This window comes from Sciurus carolinensis, chromosome 3, assembly GCF_902686445.1.
Source record: "Sciurus carolinensis chromosome 3, mSciCar1.2, whole genome shotgun sequence".
Lineage (NCBI taxonomy): Eukaryota > Metazoa > Chordata > Mammalia > Rodentia > Sciuridae > Sciurus > Sciurus carolinensis.
This window is the reverse complement of record NC_062215.1, coordinates 145120107-145143545: the sequence shown is the minus strand read 5'-3', so window position 1 is coordinate 145143545 and position 23439 is coordinate 145120107. Positions and strand designations below refer to the sequence as shown.

General features: G+C 35.5%; 1 protein-coding gene across 2 annotated transcripts in view; it reads left to right on the top strand.

Annotated features, from left to right (window-relative positions):
• The first annotated feature begins 7052 nt into the window (after positions 1-7052).
• Rftn2 (raftlin family member 2) overlaps positions 7053-23439 on the top strand; it is a 69385-nt gene continuing 52998 nt past the window's right edge. Inside the window, exons 1-2 of one of the 2 annotated variants that reach the window (XM_047547122.1) lie at positions 7053-7225; positions 7539-7685. In XM_047547122.1, the coding sequence (XP_047403078.1) occupies positions 7547-7685 (139 nt within the window). In that variant the 5' untranslated portion in view covers positions 7053-7225; positions 7539-7546. Of the gene's footprint in view, positions 7226-7480; positions 7686-23439 lie in introns of both variants that reach the window. The other variant, XM_047547121.1, reaches the window with a different exon arrangement.

The following is a 23439-nucleotide window of genomic DNA, read 5'->3' as shown; positions in this document are numbered from 1 at the left end:
CCACACAAAAGACTTGTTGAGGTTTAGGTAATCATTGTATTAAATGTATAGCTCAATGACAGGTGTTAAGGTCTGGGGAAGACTGACATATTTATAACATTAAGTGCTAAAAAATAATGACCACAAATGTCCTTTTTAACTATATTAAAATTAAGAACTATCCTTTAGTTCTGTTCAGTAAAGTTTTGTAATTTTCAGAATACTAGCCTGGCTTAATAATTCAGTAGATTTATTCCTAGAAAACAAATAGTTTATTTATAATGCAAATGGTGTCATTTTCTGAAAATCATGTTTTTAAAAATTATTACTAATGTATGACATTGATAAAAGCTAAGTTGCTGTGTTTGGATAATGAGAGGAGAACAGGAACCCTGCCTGCTCAAAGGTCCCTCTTTTCATTTCTTCAGAATAGAAGGCTCTGCCATAAGCACTTTGAAACTACAGTCTAGAAGAATAAGCAGTTAAAAATAGTTAATTTTTTTAAGAAAAGACTATTGGCCAAGGATGTAACTCAGTGACAGAGGATGTGCTTAGCATGTGTGAAGCCTTGGGTTCAAGCTGAGGCCTAGCACCAAATAGGAAAGTTTAGTAACAGCTGGACATTAAAAATTACAAAGGCATAAAAAACTTTTGGTGTGTGAGACTGAGAAGCCAGACTATAGAACAAAATAATAAGTCATAATACGAGTATTAGCCTATACAACTATTAAGTAGATGATGAAAGTAGCTTTTTTAATTATTAGAGAATCAATAAGTAATGCTTTCAATAAGTAATTAACATCTTTGGAAATGTGAAACTAACAGTACATCAAAAACAGCTAAAACTCAGTGTTTGCTAGCTTATGAATTCTGGAGAGTATAAAATGTGACTTTTCATCTTTATGTCCTCACAGTTCTTTCTTATATAGTAAGTGCTCCAAAAATATTCAGATTTTTGCTGAATCTACTTCTTTTGAGCAAGAACACATAAAATAGGTTGGATTTTAAAAATACTATTTTGCCAAAGTTTCTTTCTGTAGAAAATGGGTTAGATGATACATAATTATCTCTTAGAGCTTTAAGACTTGGGTGAATTCATGTGGTCCAGACTTGCCTCCTAACTATCTTCATATGGTGCTTCATTTCCTAAGAATCATTCATTAATTGAAGGACTAAGGGTCCAATAGGACTTGAATAAGAACCAATAATATACCTTAATTGTTTCTAGCCACATAGATAAGAATTGATTATCATCATACCTAGCTTGCACCTGGGAAATTCCATTCGTGACACAAAACTGAAAGTTGTCCCTGAAATTCACTGTTGTCAGCAAATACAATTCAATACATAAAAAGTGACCAATGTTGGAAGACATTTATTTCAAAAATTTATCCTAATTTTAAGTCTGGTGAAACATCATTGGTAAAAGATTTTCTATGGAGACAATTGTTGTGACAGTCGGCTATCAGAGTGGCAGACCACTGACTGATTCATTTTTACCCTTTCTATTACAATTGCCAGATAGGTCAGAATTAAACAAGAAGAGTAGGATAAACAAGCAGATCACCAGATTTTTAGGGCAGTGAAATTTGTGCAGGATGCTATAATTGTGAACACGTGTTATTATACATGTATCAAAATGTGTCAAAACAGGACTTGGGATGCTGGGGTTGTGGCTCAGTGGTAGAGAACTTGCCTAGCATGTGTGAGGCACTGGTTTCAATCCTCAGCACCCATAAAATAAATAAATAAAATAAAGATAATGATTTAGTTGTCCATCTACAACTAAAAACTTATTTTTAAAAATGTGTCAAGACCCATACAGTGAACCCTAATATTAACTGTAGACTTTAGATGACATTGATGTGTCAGTATAGGTTAATCGATTGCAACACATGCACCACACCACCCAGTGGTAGAGGAGGTTGATAACGAGAGCGGCTGCACATGTGTGGAAATGGGCTACATAGGAATTTCCTGCTGTAAACATGTGCCAGGGTCCAGCCCTAGCAGGGGTCACAGTGGTCACAGGTGAAGGAGTAGGCATCGGCCATGTGGAGAACAAAGCAACACAAACTCAAGGAATGGATGCTAAGTTCTAAATTTTATTTTTCCCAGTCAGCTTTTTATACATTAAAAGGTTGACAGTTACACATGTTTTTCCAGAACAGAAAAAGATCACAAGGAAAAATAACAAAAATATCTTGTATTATCATTACTAGACCAGGCAATGAAGTATTCTAATTATTTTTAGTAATTGCTTACTCGTGATAACCTATAACTAAACAATAAGACATATTAATATTGCTTAACTAATCATAAAGGTTAAAGCAATTTCAGCAGGGTTGAGTAAATGTCAGTTCTGTGGCTACTGCTGTGGTTAATAAGTGCTAGACAGTTTAAGCTAACAATAATATGATATCATCTTCTACTGTGTGAACTTAACATTGAGGAAACTTTTCTCCTGGGATGGTGGCCAATAATATTTACAGCAGTTAGTAAATCCTAATCTTTAAGAAATGGAATATCTTGTACTCTTGTATGTATACTTTCAAACCAGATAATAACATGTTCTGATTTTACATCTAAATATCCCGTGGGAGATAAAGGAGGGTCTAAATCCAGGGACTTAAGAGGCATCCTTCTGTAAGGATGTCTGGCTTTCCATTAATTAAATAAGCATTGTCATAAGGTGTTTTAACTGTAGGAACTCTATTTTCTTTATTTCTTCTGTTCCTGTTAATCACTCCTGATGGGGTTGGAATTATTCGCCTACATACTTCAGGTCATCTGAGAGTAGTCAACAGGGGATCAGCAGCTAGAATCTATTTTTGTATTTTCTCATAACATTCTTGGTTACTCAAAGTTTCATTAAAAATGATTAAATCTAAATCACTGTTCCATTAGAAGTCTGGTTTTTATGTTTTAACCCTGGTTCTGTTAAGACCCCTGTTTTCAGGGAAAACACATAAAATATTAATAGTAAACCTACACATATTAAGCAAGCAAGGAACGAAAGTCTGCAACTGAATTCCCAACACGATGAGACTTTGCAAACACCTTTATTACTCAGCGGAATCCTTGTCAAGCACTGAGGGGAATTGCAGGTGGCGTAACAAACATGAAACTTTACTGAAAAAAATAAAGATTAGTAATTTTTAAAATTTATTTATTTTTTAAAAATTAAAGGTCATTTAGTTGCTAACTTTTTATTCTTTTCTTGAATGCACTCCATGCAATGAATTTTCCTCTTACTACTACTGCTTTCATAGTGTCCCAGAGATTTTGAAATGTTAATCACAGAAATGAAAAGTTGTACCCCATTTGTGTACAATGAATCAAAATGCAGTCTGTAAAAATAAAAAAGATTTTAATAAAAAAATTAAATTAAATTAAATTTTTTTAGAAAAAAAGTTAAAGGAAAGACAGAAAACAAAGTCAGTCACTACTCGGAAACAAAACCTGGCTACTCAGGAGGCTGAGGCAGGAGAATTGCTTGAGCTCAGGAGTTTGAGGCCAGCCTGAGTAACATAGCAAGAGCCCTTCTTTTAGTAAAATGTAAATAAATAAATAATCCAGAAAACAGACTATTTGCTCCAAAAGGAGAGAGATAGTATTAAAGAGTTATAAATTATCCTTAATGATGAAATGGAGAAAGATCTTTGAATGAAAATATTTTTATAAAAATATATAGGCATTAAAGAACTATGGGGCAAGATATATGATAACCAAAAAAGCTTTAAATATGTTAATACTTTGAATAGTTTTATAAGCAATCACATTCACATACATAATATAAATGAATTATTTAGTCATTAGTATGCACTTTCTCTGCTTATTACTTTCCATCTGATTTCCTTGTATGTAAAACAGCTGACCATTTACAAAGGAGAATCTGAAGATTTAGAAAATAATTCAAGTGAGAGAAACCATAATCTTTACAAAAATCTTTGCAATAAAAACTTGAAAATAACCAAACTGTTACTTGCAAAGTATTGTATTAATGCAATAAAATGCCATATAGAGTCATCTCTTGGTATCCACAGGGGATTGGTTTCAGGACCCTCTACAAATACCAAAATCCAAGAATGCTCAGGTCCCTTATACAAAATGGCATAGTACGTGCATATAACTTACGTACATTCTCCCACAGACTTTTAATCATCTCTAGATTACTTATAATACATAGTGTTTAAGGGATTATATGTAAATACTATGTAAACAGTTGTTATACTTTATTATTCAAGGAATAATGACAGGGAAAAATCTGCACGTATTTAGTATGGATGCAATTTTTTAAATGTTTTCAATCCAAAGTTGGTTGAATTCACAGATGTAGAACCGCTTGTAGTACGGGCTGTGTACTCTTGTATGGCAGAAATGGAATCCTTGAAGCTCACTAATACCTATTGCAGTACCTAGAAGATTATTATTATTTTTGAATATAAATAATTTTTAAATTTGTTGTTTTGGAGACAGTAAAGAAATCGAATAATTCGCCATAATATTATACAATTTTAGGGTAAATGATTTGTATATGCAATGTTTTTGTATGTTATGTATTATGAACTTTAACAAAAATTTGTACTAGGAAATAAATAAAAAATTATTTATTAAGTACCCATTATGTTTATTAAGTACCACTTTCCAGGCACTCAACTAGTCTGGGTACACAAAATGACTAAACATGGCTATAATTGCTGAAATAGCAGATATGTATGCTGTGTTGATAAGCAAAAACTTGTTTTTAAAATGTTATTAAGGTCCAAATACAAATATTTATTTTTCTGGAATTTTAGAGAGAAAATTTAAGTGTTCAATTGTGAACTTAAGAAACTGTAGTTCCTTTTACTAAAGATGAAAGACATTCTTTAAGGACCTAATGATGTAACACATTTGTTCTTTCATTTGGTCATTGGCTCTTAACTGGATACTGCATTACCATCCTGACTCACCTCCCTCATTCTTGCTAGAATTGAGAGTATCTTCCTCAAAGCTGTCCCAATCATGTAAACTGATATTATATGCCTACTTCAAACTCATTTGCTTGTTCCATTTAATAATTTTACTCCCTTTTGTTATCTGTTAAAGTCCAAATTCCCTATGTATGGCATGAAAACCCCCATTACAACTTAGCCCTTTTCTCCTTTACAGATTGGTCTGTTTTCACATTTTACATTCTAGTACTTCTGAACTGCTTCATGTTCCTTATACATGCCATACTGTTTTCATGATTATCTGACTTTGCTTATGCTTTTCCCTCCTTGGGACACATGCTCCCTACCTTTCTTAGCTATCTTATCATATTCATCCGTGAAGACAGCTCAGACAGCATCCTCCAGGCTGAGTGAGAGACCCCTTCTTGGGCTTATAGGCAATCTATGCATACTTCTATCTCAGCAGCTTCCAAATTACATTTAAATTCTCTATTTCTAATCCTGTCTTCCCCATATACAAAGTTTCTTTAAGGTAGAGGGCCACATTTAGTCATCTTGTGTACCCAGCATCTAGTTGATTAAGTATTTGGAAAGTGACACCTAATGAATATAATGGATACTAAACAATTTTTTATTTACTTCCCAGTACAAATTCTTGTTAAAGTTTATATTATATAACATACAAAAATATTGTATGAATAAATTATTTATCCTAAGATAGTATAATATTATGGCAAATTATTGGGTTTCTTTACTGTCTCTAAAATAAGAAATTTAAAAATTACTTATATTCAAAATAATAATAATCTTCTATGTACTGCAGTAGGTCCTAGTGACCTTCAAAGATTCCATTTCTGCCATACAGGAGTATACACAGCCCATTCTACAAGAGAGATCATGAAAAAAACAGGCACGAAAGCACCATAGTCAAAAGAGTCACCCTGGATCAGAGTCCACTAACTTTTTAGTCACAGTTACCCAGAATTTACTTACCACCAACCATGCTCATCTGTAAACATGAAAAAAGTATGGAATTTTCCTCTGTTAAAAACACTATTGAGGAGTAAAACATTTAAAGACAAGTAGGCCAAAAGAAGGGGCAAAAGGTGATGGTGATCTATAAACTAAAGAGCCTGCCCCACTTTGGAGAGTTTCCATAGGCACATTTGAGTGCAACTGAAAAATCTTTTCAAACTGATATTCTCCAGAATCTCACTTATGATCAGGGCTTGTTTTGTAAATAATGTGAGAAGTGGCAGAATCACTTCCTTCCTATTACTACTCCCAGTTCCATTTTATAATGTACACACATTGATAAATGTATTTTGTGCTGTTTGCCAGGACTAGTGTTAAGATAGCAGATAAGATTATCTCACTCAGCCTGAAATAAGTACTATAATTAACTCCATTCCAGGGCTCATAGTTTTGATGATTGTACCATACTAATAGATCTGCACATAGTTAAATGCAATAAACAAACACGGCATCACAAATAGTCCATTATAAGTTGTTCTTGACCTCAGGTTTATAAAACTGAAGGAATCAGGTTGACAGAGTTTCAGAGTTTTTTTGTTTTTTTTTTTTTTTTTAAGAATACTTTGAAACCTGTAGAAGTGTTATATTAGTTACTATCTTAAGTACTCTAATAGCAGAGTATTTTACACTATTTAAAGATGTTGGGAAAACTCATTATCCATATATCTGTCTCCCCTTAGCAAATAAGACTTTTTTCTGAGAACATTTTAATGTAAATTTTTTATACTTGGAGTTTAATCAGCATATGATTTTTCAAGCAAAAAAAAACTGCATGTAGAAAGAAATCTTTAAAAGTGCTGCCTAAAAACTAAAGTACTTCCCCTCTCCCCCCGCCCCACTTTTTTTTTTTTTTCTTCTTTTGGACTTCAGAAACGGTTTTCTCATAAAGCTGACTTCCTTTCTGGAAATGATTTTTGTTTCCAACCATGTTGAGAATCCTTTTTTTTTTTTTTTCCATTCCCCCCCCTTTCTCTCTCTCTCTCTCTCTCTCTCTCTCTCTCTCTCTCTCTCTCTCTCTCTCTCTCTCTCTCTGTCTCTCTCCCCTTTTGCTTTCTTGGTACTAGCAGGGAGGAAGGAGGGTGGGCACAAGACAGAGGGAAGAGAGAAAACAAAAAGAATTGGATGTCACTGTGTCTGATTATGTCTTTAACTTGTAGATAATTACATCTGAGTTGGGCTTTTGCCTTTTTATTTCCGTTTTGGGACACCTCTTTTATCATCCAGCCAACTGGGATAGACAAAGCACTGTTGGTGCCCTGAGCGACAGAACTCTGGTAGGGGGCTGGCTGGCTGTAAATTGACGTGGCATGGAAATTCTCTACTAAGTTGTAGCAGCTTGCATGTTTCACTAACATCAAGCCCAGCCTCCCGGAGCTGTAGCTTAATCATGGGCTCAGTGACTTTACAGAAAAATGGATAGAAAAAGTCATCAGTTTCTTTCTTTGAATCCCAACCTTTTCTTTTCTGGTGTCTATGGTCTTGCTGAAAATCAAATCAAAGCAGTTAAGTCTGTAACTTTCTTTTTGCAGCTTGAACAACAGAATTTGCTGTTCTCCCTCCCCTTTCCTGCAATTTAATTCCTTACAGACTTTGCCATGGGGTGCGGACTTAGAAAGCTAGAAGACCCTGATGATAGCAGCCCTGGAAAAATATTTTCTACCCTGAAGAGACCTCAAGTGGAAACAAAGACGGAATTTGCTTACGAATATGTATTGCTGGATTTTACTTTACAAGGTACTTTTGATTCTATTTAATTTGTTAAATGTTTCAAAATTAAGAGACTACTAATTTTTTGAAATGTGACTTGTAAACTCTTAAACTTTTCTTCCTAACCAGACCTAACAATAATGCTTTGTTTTTAAATTTTGTTTGGAAAGATTTTTGTTTTGTTTGTTTTTGTAACATGGCTCACATGTACTTTACAAAATTAGGAAAACTGCTTGGAAATGCTTCTTTCATTTTTAAATCAAATACTTATTTGTGGACAGATTCATGAACAGCATTGGGTTTCCAGGCCAAGTAGCTATATATCCTTAATGACAGCTTGTGTTTTGAAAAAGGTTTGAAAGGCACAAGACAGTGGCATGTAGGCAATATTGCTTGTATCAAACTGTGGAAGATGATTTGCAGCTGAGACAATTCCGAGTTTGCCAACTGTGTTGAATTTTGTGATTACTCTACTCATTTGATATTTTTGACCAAACTAAAGTTTGAAACTATAGTAAAAAAGAGGAAAAAAGGAGAGTCTTCTATAAGACACATCCTTTGCTCACTGCTCTGTTGCTAACAGAGAAACTCTCTGTTCCAGAAAGTTGGAAACACAAATAAACAAGCCCAGATGGCAGCTCTGTGGAAGGGACTGAGGCAGCTCGACCTCACAAATACTTTGCCTCATTTCTTTTGGAAACTTTGAGTACTGTACAACGGCAAGGACAAAACAGCTTTTAAAAAGAACTGTATCTTTAATTACAGTTCTGGGGTGCTAGGAATGAGATTTAGAGTAACTTGTTTGCTGTTAAGATTTCCAGATACTGGTATTTTAAGTTCTTATTATAAGGTTATAATTTTAATTCTCAGAAATCATAAATTTTATCAACTCATAGAAAGTTTATAGTAACTAAATTATTGTGTTGGATTTTATTTTAAAATTTTTTCAACTTATGCAAATCTTGTTTTTTTTTTTTTTTTTTTTTTTTTTTTTTGGTTTGCTCTGAAAACAGTGCATCTTTGTGCAAGAAGCAAGAACAGCCCATTTTTCTTTGTCAAATATTGAGCTGGCCAGCAAACAAACTCCCTTCCAGGGACATACACAACATCCAAAATCTGTGCATGTTCACATGCCTATTTTTATTTAAGGCTAAGGCTATCAAAAGAAAAAAGTTAGTATTCTTAATTTTCTTTTTAATTAAAAAGTTTAAAATTGATTAAGGTAATGTTCATAATCAGAGAAGTAATCAGTTATATGTTTTTCTGTACTTCTTAAAATATCATAATTTGAGAAAATATTTGCATTATGGTGCTATTTATTCCATTCCTTTTCCTTGTCAGTCATAGGGCACAAACACATACTCTCCTTGACCTTGAATCCCTATCTATTCATAAAATTTAGGCTAGTCATTTTGATCTGCACTTTAAGATTCACTGCACAATCCATACCAGGATCATAAGGCTTTACATAGCTTGAAGTTTTTCTGATTCATTTCTTTCTAACAATGTTAACATCGCAAACAAATTTATATAAATGCAGTCATCCTTGAATCAAGAAGATCTATAGTTTCATTCAAAAATCATTTTGGTTTTGTTCTATCAGAAGCCCTTTAATTCGTGAAAGGAATATGATTTCAACCTTCCATGGTGGGTGTTTAGAGAAGGTAATAGAGTATTCTGTTGTAAAGCGTAGGTACAGACATAGCGGGCAAATGTTAACACATACAGCAGGCACATATTTTAAAGTTGCATCTGGTTCCTATTTGGTACAGGCGCCTACTCTCCTGGTACCCCATTTCTCTACAGTTCTTCCATATGTTTTTGTTTGGACTTGTTTGTTTATTTGTTTTGGTCTTTGCCTTTGCTTTTGCTTCAGAAGCCAGTACCCCAGCACCAGCCCAGATCATAGTTTCCCTACTTCTCTCAGACTGCTACCTGCCACTCCAGTGTATACAGGAGTGAGTCAGAATGAATTAAAATAAGCCAGCCTTCTGTTTGGCCCTGGCAATTCTGTCCCAAGATTGCTGGAAGTGGTACTAAAGAGTGGCACCTCCTGCCTGTCCGAGGCCACCATGCAATGAGCAACCTTTGAGGAAACAAAATGGCCTGGCAACAGCTGTGTGTGCTCACAATGAGCCTGTCTCTTACATGATTTTCCGCAGACTTTTCCAAACAGAGGCCATGGGACAGAGAATAAAATGCCGATGGGACCAGGCATGATGGAACAAGCCTACCCAGCTACTCAGGAGGCTGAGGCAGAAGGACCAACAAGTTGAAGGCTAGCCTTGGAAACTTAGCAAGACTCTGTCTCACAATAAAAAATAAAAAAGACTAGGGGTGTGGTTCAGTGGTAAAGTACCCCTGGGTTTAATACCCAGTACCACACACAAAAATAAATAAGTAAAAATAAAAAGCCCATGGGGCTTTTCTAGTACCCTGTTTTGTATTGTGGTAGCTGTCATTAACTTGAACAACTTATTTTCCATTTTCTCCTCCCTCCCCAGCCACAACTTTACAAGTACATTTCAAAATATATTACCTGAAGATTCCATGGTGGAATATGAACTTTAAATATTATTTTCACCATAATACAGAATATTTCAAAGTTATCCCCTTTATTACCAATGAATTCACTGTCACTGTCCACCCTCTACCCCCACCTTCCTAGCTTCACCCACAAAACAACTTACCTCTCAGTTTCTTCACTATTGCTCCCTCTTGTTCTTTTGAGTTCTCTCTTCCTCTCTCTCTCCTTCATTGTCTCTGCTTTCTTTGTTCTTTTCATTTTCTTGGTTTTTTTGGTCTTCCAACAATTATTTACCTCTCCACAAGAGAAACATTAACATAATCAGTAGGCATACAAGGCTCTGAAGTAGTAAGTTCCTTGACTCCTGAATCTGGGCTCTTTTACTAATTGAAGCAAGTTTGTTACATTATGATAAGGTAACAGTTAATTAACAGATTTTGACTCCTGCTTATCAGTGAAAATTTGAAGTTATCTAAAGATTTCTTACAGTATATCTATAGATGTGTGTTAGTTAGAATTTCTCAATGAAAAATTAAATTTGCAAATGATCCAGAAGGTTTAGTTTACCTCCATGTACAATCCAGGAAAACAATGTGAATAATAATAACCTGAAGGATTTTTAAGACCATTTATAGCTTTATGAGTAGAGTTTCTATAATACTAAAATCCAGCAGGACAGGTGGCAGCTTACTTATTTGAATTTAGTAGAAATATATAAAGTAAATTTGCTAACTTGCTGCATTACTGTTAGAAGAACCTGTTTTTCATCGTCATTATTAATAGCAATAAGTATATAGTATGTATATATACTGTAGAAGAGACAAAAAGGAATAAGACGGTTTCTTCTCTCAAATATTTTCTATTATATTTGGTCAAATCAAGTAAGATCATGAACTCCTCAAGGGCAGGAACATGTCTTGCCCATCTCTATATTCTCTGTGTCTAGTACAGTGTTTGGCACATGGCTATGGTTGTTAAATTAAATGAATGAATGAATGAATGAATGAATGAATGAATGATTAATTATAAAGTATACATTAGAGAAAAAGATATGGTATAAGAAGTATCTTTTAAAAGAGGAATCAATTTTGAATAGGACCAGTTGGAACTTGAGTTAGGACATTACTGAACCTTTAAGAAAAAGTAAAGCTTAGATAAGCAGGAAAAAATTAAGAGGTCGATGTATGGTCAAGGACTTGCAAACAGAGCAGTGACCTAAAGAAGGTTTTGTAGGGAAGAAGCAAAAACTAAAACTGGACATAAATGGAGTTTGGAAGGGGTTTTACCTTGGTTAAAATTCAATTACATGAATAATAACCACAAAGCCTTTTTGAATGAGTAGTCAATGGTGCAGAGATGTTTAAATTCCAGTGTTGAATTGGAGTGTAGAGAGCCATGGAGACAAGGAGAAAAGTTAAAAGACTGCTTGTTGTGGCCAACACTAATGATGAAAAGGACCCACAGGTGAGGGGCAGTAATAAGGGTGTGATGCAAGGAGTATATACAGCATACATTATGAAAGAGGAACTTAGCTTGTGACTGGCTAAATATGAAGGGCCAGAAAGAATGAGGAACCCAGGATAACTTCCTGGTTCTGAGCCTAGTAAATATGGAAATACTGATGTCTCTTTTAGCGGGAGGGAGATCCCAAAGGGAGTCAGCATGTAATCAAAGCATAGTTCCATTGCAGGCATGTCACATCAGAGGGAGCAGTGGAACATCCTGGTAGAGGTGACCATTTCAAGGAGAAATTGAAATCAAGTCTTCAAGAGAGGGAATGTGGGCAGAACACAATTGTCCGGGGCAGTTTGGACATAGCCATAAAAAGAACAACTCAGTAAACATGACAGAGTGAAAACAAGCAGGACTGTGCTGTACCGGAGAACATAAGGAAGGGGGAGGGTTTTATAATGCAAATAGTTGATAATTTTAAATGTTAGAGAACTTTCAAGAAGGATGAAGAAAAAATTGCAGAGAATGCATTAAAAAAATCAACAAGGAATTAATAAAGGGTCAGAAATGAAGTTAAAAAGAAAAAGAAATATCTATCTCTAATAAGTTCTTGGGCATTTCCTCAAACAGTCAAAGAATTTTTAAAACTAAAGTGCTACATAAGAAGAAATTAATAATAAAAATGACTGAATCAACTAACATGTCAACATAATCCCTGTTATGGTGCCTAGTCACCTTTCTTCCAGGTGAAAAAAACTATATAAGAAGTTCCATTATGTGTGAAATGGTAAGATTTTTTTGGCTGAGAAAAATAACAAAACTCACAAATCCAGACTACTGTGGGAAACAAAGATTCCATTCTGCACTGAGAGAGGAAGGAACCTGTAATAACAGCATACAGTTATTAAAAAATGGTACTGGAAAACAATACATTTACATTTACATCAGCTGTCTACAGTACATGGGAGTTTTTTTTTTTCCTATGTTTCTCATATATTCTTTTTTGAATAAATAAACAAAATCCTTTGCTAAAATCTAGGATACAAGATAATAAAGCCTAGTCCCTGCCCTTAGGAAGCTACATCCTAGGAGCATCCTAGTGAGGGCACTGCTCCGTGCATGTGCAGAGTCAGTGTGCACAAGATGACCTGGGATACAGGCTGGGTAGTATGAGGATTACAGAAGCCAAAGAAAAGCACCTCATCTGGGAGGTAAAGAATGAGTGGGACTCAGACAAAGGCTTGTATCCAGAGTATAAAAAATATAATTAAGTCAATAAGTAAAAGACAACCCAACAGAAAAATGAATAAGGAACTTGGACAACAAAATAGAAAATCCAAATGGGCAATAGGCATTTGAAACTCTGACCTCATTAGCAATCATGAAAATGCATGTTAAAGCCACAGTGAGATACCACTATGAATCATCCAGAATGGCTAAAATTTAAAAAGACTGCCAGTGCCAAGTGTTAGTAAATCGTTATAACTGTTTTGAAAAACTTATCATTTGGCCTCATCTACTTAGCTGAAGATATACCCAGAAGAAATGTGTGCACATGTACAGCATCACTCGCGTACAAGGATGGCCACAGAATTATTGTTTATAATAATCTGAAAGTGTTCAAAAGTTCTCAGAATAACAAGAACAAGAGAATAGAAAAATAAATTGTGGTATACTCACACAAGGAGAAACACTGTACTGCAGAAGCCAGCAAAGTGTTCCGCAAAGGGCTGGATGTTAAAAGATTTTAGGCTCTGTGAGCCACATGGTCTCACTCACAAGTACTGAACAATGCTGCTATCATGATACAGCAGCCATAGACGACACAACCAGACAAGCTGCAGGTCAGAGTTTGCTGACCCCAACGATGCTGCAGTGAAAATGGAGGAACTAGAGCTACACAAACTCCACAAGGTGAAGCTCACAGCATGGTGTCGGGTGAAGAAGACACAAGAGTGCACGCAGTATGACCCCTCTCATATGAAGCTCAAAACCCCAGTTTTTCAGTGGTAGAGTGCTTGCCTAGTATGCACAAGGCCCTGTTTTGATCCCTAGAAGTGGGCTGGGGATATAGCTCAGTTGGTAGAGTGCTTGCCTCGCCAAGCATTAAGGCCCTGGGTTCAAATCCCCAGCACCACAAAAAAAAAAAAAAAAAAAAAAAGGCATTGATCCCTAGAAGTGCAAAATCAGCAAACTGAACTACAGTGTTTAGGGATGCGTTCTTGAGTAGTAAACTAAGAAGAAGAACAAGGAAGTGATTCCCACTGAAAGTCAAGGTAATGCAAAGGAAAGGGGGATTGTGATTGAAAGGGTGAAATGGGAGGCTTACGGTGTGCAGGCCACATTCTAACGGGTGATGATTACCCAAGTGTTGGTAGGTTAAGTATGTGTCATGATTATTTTCCTTTTATATGTTAAATTTTTATCCCCCGCATCTCCCCTTCAAGAGAGGTTAAAAAGAAAAAGTGACAAGGCTGAAAGAAAAGATGTGCAAAGACCCAGAAGTAAGAGGAAATCCTATGGTCTCTGGAAACTGCACCTAAAACAGAATGGGAGGAGTGTAGCATCTGAAGGAGAAAGCAGTGAGACATGAGGCTGCGGGAGTTCAAGACAGTCCTGAGTTGACGTAGTAATGAACTATAAGTTCAATGGAGTTTTGCCAAATTTTAAAACTGCAGTTATATTACTTCAGTTAAATACATTGGCAGAAAATGGTGGTACACACTTACAATTCCAACAATTTGGGAGGCTGAGGCAGGAGAATTGCAAGTTAGAGACCAGTCTAAGCAATTTAGAGACCCTGTCTTAAAATTAAGGATTGACGATAGAGCTCAGTGGTAGAGCTCCCCTGGGTTCAGTCCCCAGTACTGAAAAAAAAATTTTTTTTAAAGCATCTATATATATATTAATGAATGAATACAAAGATGGCAGCTTTCACTGTAAACGAAAGAAAACACAATTGAGATGCTTATATAGTAGTTTATATTTCCAGATTATTTAAAACATTTGACAAATATAATAAATCAGATACTTTTTTAATAACCATACATTAAATGGCTTAAAATTTTATGATAGTACAGATAGCTTCTGCCCAGTTTATGTCTGAATTTTCAGAAATTTGATTATTTCTGAAATAATCAAATCAATGAAGTTTTACTTTTCCTGTAGGTACTGCACTGGCTCTCAAGTTGTTCTGTCTGGGTTCAATTGCAGCCTCACACTTACTAGAAATTTGGGCAAGTTACCTTATCTCCCTTTTGTTGACTTTCCTTTTTACTACAGTTGCTAGATATAACATGGAGATTCAAAGTCTATTCCTGTTTTTTAGAAGTGGTAAAATTGCTGGTTAGTATTTGTACAATTTATTTAAAGAAACGATATTTCATAAATATTTCAAAAACATACCAATCTTAAGAGGTGAACTGATGAAAATCAATATGTATGTCTTGGACTATTTTCATAGAATTACATTATCAGAGCAAAACAGCATTGAACAAGTTCTTAGCTTTATAACGAAATATGTTTCTATTTTTAAATTTTGATATTTATCTATGAAGCTTTTAAGCAAAGGAGCATAAAGAATCTATGAATATTTTATTTTAGAAAGTATGTTGTCTAACCTTCAACATATTACATTTTTAAATTAAAATCCACTTTGCCTTTGTACAGTTTTCAAAGCAATTGCAAAGTAACCTGTAGCAGTAATTAAAATAGCCCTATAAGATATAATAAAATTTTACAAATTACATAGCACTAATTTAACAGTACCCAGCCACACCCATTAAAGCTATAAACAGCACCATTTGTTCCTGCTCCCAAAGATATCAAGAAAGAACTGCTGGTGTGGGGATCTAAGAAGAGCAAGAAGGCTTGCAGCTGCTGCAAACTGCCTGTACCATTCAAATGCTAGCCAAAACAGCCACCACCACCCCCTTAATTTCCTGTGTTTAGAAAGTAATAGACCCTGCTGACATCACTGCCCCAGTATCAGGACATCAAATCAAAAACTAGCCTCAAACACTGAGCCTATCATGGATACATAATTACTCATTCTAATGAGCACTGATGAAAATTGTTCACTCTGTATGCAACTCTCCCCTTCCTCACAGTTCCAGGATGAATCAGGTGTGAACAAATCCCTAAGAAGTTCCTAACAGCCTTGCAGTCTCATTTCAGCATTAACACTCTGGAGGATTACATGAAAGAAAGTTTTCAACAAAATTCTCACATTTGTTATTCCTCTGGTTTGTTGTTGCTCCTGGGTTTACCTTTCCGGAATGTTGATGAATTTTTTATAGCTAGTCCCCAATGTCTTTTGTTTACAGCAACGTCCCTATAAGGAAGACAGCTTGTTAACCGCATGAACCTCAAACTCTGTCATCCTCCTACCCCTGCTAATGAGGAAGAATCGGATCACTGTTTCTGGAGTGCTAGGAGGATAACCACTGTCAAATATGGTTTAGGAGAGTGACCTGGACCTGGGCAGGCTCTGATATGGAGAATCCCTGGGGTGACTCAGCAGAACTCACAAACCAACAAGACATGGCTGTATTCAGACATCAGAGAGGTCTCAAAGTAGACAGTGTTCAATTATTTGAATGATTTGTCACTTTAAAAAATTGGGAGACAATACATAAGAATCTAAATCTGAGGAGTTTTTTAAGAATTCAGCACCACTGATTGTAGCACTGGGCTGAGGCTGCTGCATTCTTTGGAAGAGGCTTTGAGTGTTCCACACAACTCCGTCAGCATAACTGCCTCCTTTTTCATCCTGGTATCCTTGGGCATTGGAGTCCAAGATTCAACTAGTAGATCACTGTGAGTTAGAGACCCCTAATTTAGAGTGTGAGTTAGGAACCTGAGATCTAGAACGTGTGTAAGGGACCTCTGACCTAGAGTGTGAGTTAGGGAGGGACCTCCATATAAAGTTCTGCAGGCTGGAAGACAGGCCAGGTTTTTGGAATAAGTCCAAATCCCTAGAGAAGAGAAGGGACATGGGAATAAGAAAGACAGTAGAATGTTACAGCCAGTGTAACTCCAACTCCACATCATGTACAAACACAAGAATGGGAAGTTATTCTTCATGAATGTATAATGTGTTAAAATACACTCCACTGTCATGTTTATCTAAAAGAATAACAGCAACAACAAAAGTCCAAATCCCTACAATCATCTTTTTCCTGGATATTTGTTTTAAATCACCAATAACTTATTTCTAAGGAATTTATTTGGAAGTATCAGAGCTGGATCAAAAGATGAGGATATCACTAACGTTTGCTTTGTGCCAGGCCCTGGGCTCCTGTTTTATAATTACTATCACAGCAACTCTATAAAATCAATTCAATTATTTACAGCAGTTTCAGAGAAATACAGTAATGTGTCTTAAATCACATACCTAGTAAACGACATAATCAGAACTCAAATCCAGGTAATTTGCTTCCAGAACCTAATACTCTAAAAAAGAATAATGTGCTGCTTTACTAAATAAGGAGGACCCTTATTTAGCAAAGCAACCTACAGCACTTACTACATGCCAGACACTTTCTAGGAACAAATATTAGTATTTTTTAATCATCCTAATAAGCATATAAGATAGATTTTTTTTTTATTCTCATTTTGCAGTCAAAGAAACAGAGGTACACAGGAATGAAATAGTTATCAGGCAGAGTTACGGTATGACTCCAGACAGTCTTGTCTTGGAATCTGTACCCCACACCACTGCTCCATGAGAACTCTGGACCTGTTAATTGGACCTCTGAATTAATTGATGTAATTAATATTACATCCAATTTCTCATTTAATTGATCTCTTAAGTATTTTTCAAGTATTTACCATAACCATTGTCATCTTTATACTGCATGTTAAAGATTTATCAAAAGACCCAGATCTCCAGCTAGGAGAATTCATACACTTGAAATCATTGAATAATTAATGAAAAGCAGTGGACCCAAAGGGAATATGATCTTTACATTAGATTATGTTAAAATGTTTATTAGTATTGATATATAATTTTTTCTCCTTTTATAGCTTTTTTGGATTTCTCAGTGTGTAATTCCTCTTGAAACAACTCCCATGTGTATGAGTTTGTATATTTCCTGTGTTAACATTTCCTTTATATTGAAACTCAAGATAATACCCTTACTTTATGGAGAGTACAAGAAGATAGAGATTAATTAGACCAGAAATGCTGGATTTATTCCTTTGACACAGCATTTAACTGACATTCCCAGAAATGAAACACTCCTCAAAAGTATATTCTTTACAGGAACAGGAACCTCTTTAAGCACCAATTTTACTCTATTACAGTTACCTTCATAGTGATATTTTTTTTAGTTGCAGATAGTCGCAATATCTTTATTTATTTATTTTTATGTGGTGCTAAGGATCGAATCCAGTGCCTTGCATGTGCGAGGAAAGTGTTCTACCACTGAGCCACAGCCCCAGCCCTAGTGATAATTTTTAACATGTTATATAACTTGGCCTCTGAAAATAGTTCTTAAATGGAGGTGAGGTTCATTGTTATTATTAATTTGGGCTAATGATAAGTGTAAAGCTCTTTAGGTAGCACCTGATTTAAATGTTTTTATAGTTTCCTTATCTAGTTTTGTAATTCATTTTATTCCTTCTGGTGTCATCTGTTCATTTTGCTGTTAGCATTGTGTCCTTGCTATTTCTAATCCAGTGAGTCGCAAAGGCTCCACCAAATAACTTTGTATTGGACGTGAGATGGTCTTAGATCACATCCTCAGAAACAAAATTAAATAATAGTGGATCATAGGTGCGCCCTTTTTAATTTCTTTTAATTCTTCCAGTCAGTTTGGAGTTGATAAATCTTTAACACCTCTCTGATTACTTATTTTCCATTTCAACAGAGAGTGTGTCACAGATAACAACATCCAAACAGAATTTAATAAGTTTTCTTTTCATTGTATTTATTTGTAAGACAACATGCTACTTATAACTCTGGTCTATGGTTATAGGAGTGACGTAAATTCTTTTCAAAATAACTTTATTTTGCTTAAAATGAAAATTGAAAGGGAAAGTTAAGGATATGGAATGCAGGTGGTATTCAAATATGGTCAAAATCGTGAGAGTGTACTTCAGGGACTAAAGTTTGGAAAACACCACCCAGTTCAACACATGCTCTGTTGAGAGGGATGCTGGGGAGGTGGCTCCATGTCTTTCTTATGGGAAAAGTGGGTTGGCTTTTTGAGAACTCCTTTTTTGTCAGTTGAGTGGTTATTATGAGTGCTAGATTATTTAGGTTGCCGATAGTCCGCTTTCCAGTTAAGTGGAACAAAGCGGGTTTAATGGTTCCAGAGAGTTCTCTGACTAACGATTGTTACAATATTGATAATCTCACCAAAAGTGATATGTTTGTTATGTTTAATGTTTTATCTTTCTTTTTGTCTTTTGGACATTCCTGGAGAGCGTTTTTTGTTTTGTTTTGTTTGTGGTGCCGGGGATTGAACCCAGGGCTTTATGCATGTGAAGCAAGCACTCTAACTGAGCTATATCCCCAGCCCTCCTGGAGAGTTCTGATGATCAAGACAGAGGCAAAAAGTGCCACCTCTCTGTTCAGTAGTCAGTTTTGCTGTAATCATCAGACCCTTCTAGTCACTACTGCTTGGCAATGTCACGAACTTTTTTTAGAGGCAGACATAGGGACCAATTGTGGAAAACAGGATAAACATGCTACCGACTTTGCTGTGGGTGCACCTCAAGAATATGGTTTGATTTTGTTGGGGTCAAACTTGGGTGGCATGGAGGAAGTAACTGGGTTTAGATGAACTGGATTTGGGATGACTAGAGAAAGCTACAAATTGGCCTTCCCCAAGTTGAAAACCAAAAGTTAAAAAAATCTTTGACCTAAAAGTAAGACCTAAAACTATGAAATTCCTAGAATAAAACAGAGAAACTTCTAGAGTAAACATAAAGAAAAACTTCATGATTTAGAGTTGATAAATATTTTTTGAATAGGAGACTAAAGGCATAGGCAACAAAAGCAAAAACAGATAAATAGGACTAAATCAATCTTAAAATTCTATGTATCAAAGGACACAACAGACTGAAAGGTCAACCTATGGAATAGTAGAAAAACAATTATAAATTGTAGTCCTAAAAAAGGACTAATATCCAAAATATATAAAGAATTCCTACAATTCAACAACAGATAAACAACCTGATTTTAAAAATTGGCTAATTGCTTGAATAGACATTTCTCCAAAATTATTAAACAATAAGTATATAAAAAAATGCTCAATATCACTAATCATGGGGGAACCACAAATCAGAACCACAATGACTTATCACCTCATGCCCCTTAGAATAGCTAACTAACCCCCCACCCCAAAAAAAATTAGTGTTAGGAAAGATGTGAACAAACTGGAACACTTGTGCTCTGTTGGTGAGAATGTAAAATGGGGCAGCAGCTATACAAAACAGAATGAAAACTCCTTAAAGAACTAAAAATAGTTTCCATATGAGCCAGTTCTTGGCACTTATCTAAAAGAATCCAAAGCAGTATCTCAAAGAGGTATTTGCACACCCATGTTCACAGCTGCATTATTTACAGTAGTCAAGAGGTGGAAGCAATCCAAATGTCTGTCGATGGATGAATGAAAAACCAAAATGTAGTACATACATAAAATGGAATATTATTCAGTCTTAAAAAGAAAGGAACTCTTGTTACACGTTACATCATGGGTGAACCTTGAAGACATTATACTTAGTGAAATAAGCCAGTCATAAAAAGAAAACTACTGTATGATTTCACTTATATGAGGTATCTCAAGTAGTCAAATTCATAGAAACAGAAAGTAGAATGGTGATTACCAGAAACTGGGGGGAGAGAGAAATAAGAAGTTGTTCAGTAGGTATAGATTTTTAGTTTTCAAGCTGAAATAGTTTTAGAGATTCGTTTCACAATAATTTACATAAACTTAGCACACTTGAAGTGTGCATTAAAAAATGATTAGGATGGTAAATTATACATATGCATATATATACATATATATAGTAAGTATATAAATATATGTAGCTGGGCACAGTGGCACACGCCTGTAATCCCCTTGACTCGAGAGACTGAGGCAGGACGATTGTGACTTCAAAGCCAGCCTCAGCAATTTAGTGAGGCACCAAGTAATTCAGCGAGATACTGTCTGTAAATAAAATTTTTAAAAAGGCTGGGGATGCCTTGCAAGCACAAGGCCCTGGGTTCAATCCCCAGCACCACAAAAAAAAAAAAAAAAAAAGACTGGGGATGTGGCTCAGTGGTTGAGAGCCCTTGGGTTCAATCCCCAGTACAAAAAATAATGATAATATATATATATACATATATATATTCACACACACATAGTGTATAAGTACACATATACATATATATAAATGTTATTTATTAAACGTACATAAAATCAAAATCTTTGACGTGTGATCTTTTTTACAATGGTAAAATATACATGACATAAAATATACCATCTTAACCACTTTTATGTTTACAGTTTGGTGATATTAAATACATCCACCTGTTGTACAACCACCGCCATTCATCTCCAGATGACATATAATCTTTTATGTAGAACTATAAAACTAAAATAGTAAAATTAACTAACTGCCGAGCATGTGGTGAAAATACAAAATAACTGAAACATTTCCAAATATTCTTTGTGTGGGAACAACATAAGTGCCTCTGTGAGCCCAATAACTAACTTTTTTCTGCTGGCTCCCACACTGCTCCACTCGCTGGGATGATGGCAAGATGACAGAGAACACACAGAGCACCAAGTTGCCTAAATTGCTCTGAACTCTAACCTGCAACTCCGGGAGAATGGACTCTTCCCAGCTCTGAGTTCTTGTTAATCTGGGTTTTCCTCCCAAACAGTGATGCCAAACTCAACTAGGTGAGGCAACATGTGACCTAACAGTGACTGCCACCAAGTCAGCCAGAGAAGCAAGGCCAGCAGTACCCAGAAATTTCCCAGGCCCACAAGCTCAAATGAACCCTTTTGAATAAAAGCCACTCTGTTCTTCTTCATTAAATCATTCTTTGTCTGTGGCACAATCCTGTCCCAAATGTCTCTCTGTATTTCATTCCAACATAGAACCAATTAAATCCCATGCAGCTTCACTTCTCATTAATTTTTACTTCATTAGCAATATGGTTTTTTCTCATTGTAATATCATTAACATAAGGAACTTAAAGTCGAGCCTCATGCTAGAGTCTTCTGACATGAACACGACTTTCAACTCTGGATTCCCACCATGTTTTTGACCACCCTCACTTCCATGATCAAAAGAATGAAAAATGATTCCACAGCACAGCTATGTTTTTCCATTTTGTCTTTCTCCTATGAGGTCTGGATAACCTGAATTGTTCCTTAATTTACTAACCTAATGTTTTTCATTTCCACTAGTTAACAGTGATTTCTTTCCCAGTTTCATGCAATAATTTTGCCTCCAAATTGCCCTAACAAACGTCATTTCCAATTTAACATAGTGACCTAAGGAACATGCTGAAAGCACCCATAAACCATGCCAGATGCAGGAGTTTTTTGTTTTGTTTTGTTTTGTTTTTAATTATTATTTTTTTATTTTTTACAGACTGCATTTTGATTCATTATACACAAATGGGGTACATCATTTCATTTCTATGGTTGTACATGACGTAGATTCATACTATTCATGTAATCATACATGTACATAGGGTAATGATGTAAATCTCATTCCATTTTTCATACCCCCTCCCTCTTATCTCCTTCTACATAATCTAAAGTTCTTCCATTCTTCTCTCACTCCCCATCCCCCCAACCCCCCTTATATATCATTCTCCACTTATCAGGGAAAACGTTTGGCCTTTGGTTTTTTTGGGCTTGGCTTATTTCACTTAGCAGGATATTCTCCAATTCCACGCATTTATTTGCAAATGTCATAATATTATTCTTCTTTATGACTGAATAATATTCCATTGTGTATGTATACCACAGTTTCTTTATCTATTCATCTGTTGAAAGGCATCTAGGTTGGTTCCACAATCTGGCTATTGTGAACTGAGCTGCTATAAACATTGATGTGGTTGTGTTATTGTAGTATGCTGGTTTTAAGTCCTTTGGGTATAAACTGGATCAAAAGGTGGGTCCATTCCAAGCTCTCTGAGGATTCTCCACACTGCTTTCCAGAGTGGCTGCACCAATTTGTAACCCCACCAGCAATGTAAAAGTGTACCTTTTCCCCGACATCCATGCCAACATCTATTATTGTTTGTGTTCTTGATAATAGCCAACTAATTTGAGTAAGATGAAATCTTAGAGTTGTTTTAATTTGCATTTCTCTAATTACTAGAGATGTTGAACACTTTTTCATATATTTATTAATCACCTGTATGTCTTCTTCTGTAAAGTGTCTGTCCAGTTCCTTGGCCCATTTATTGATTGGGTTCCTTGTATTTTGGGTGTAAAGTTTTTTAAGTTCTTTATAAATTTTGGAGATAAGTGCTCTATCTGAAGTGTGTGTGGAAAAGATTTTCTCCCACTCTGTAGGCTCTCTTCACATTCTTGATTGTATCCTTTGCTGAGAAAAAGCTTTTTAGTTTTGAGTCCATCCCATTTATTGATCCACGCTTTGATTTCTTGTGCTTTGGGAGTCTTGTTGAGGAAGTCTGATCCTAAGCCAACATGATGAAGATTTGGGCCTATTTTTTCTTCTATTAGGTGCAGGGTCTCTTCTCTAATTCCTATGTCATTGATCCATTTTGAGTTGAGTTTTGTGCAGGTGAGAGATAGAGGTTTAATTTCATTTTACTGCATA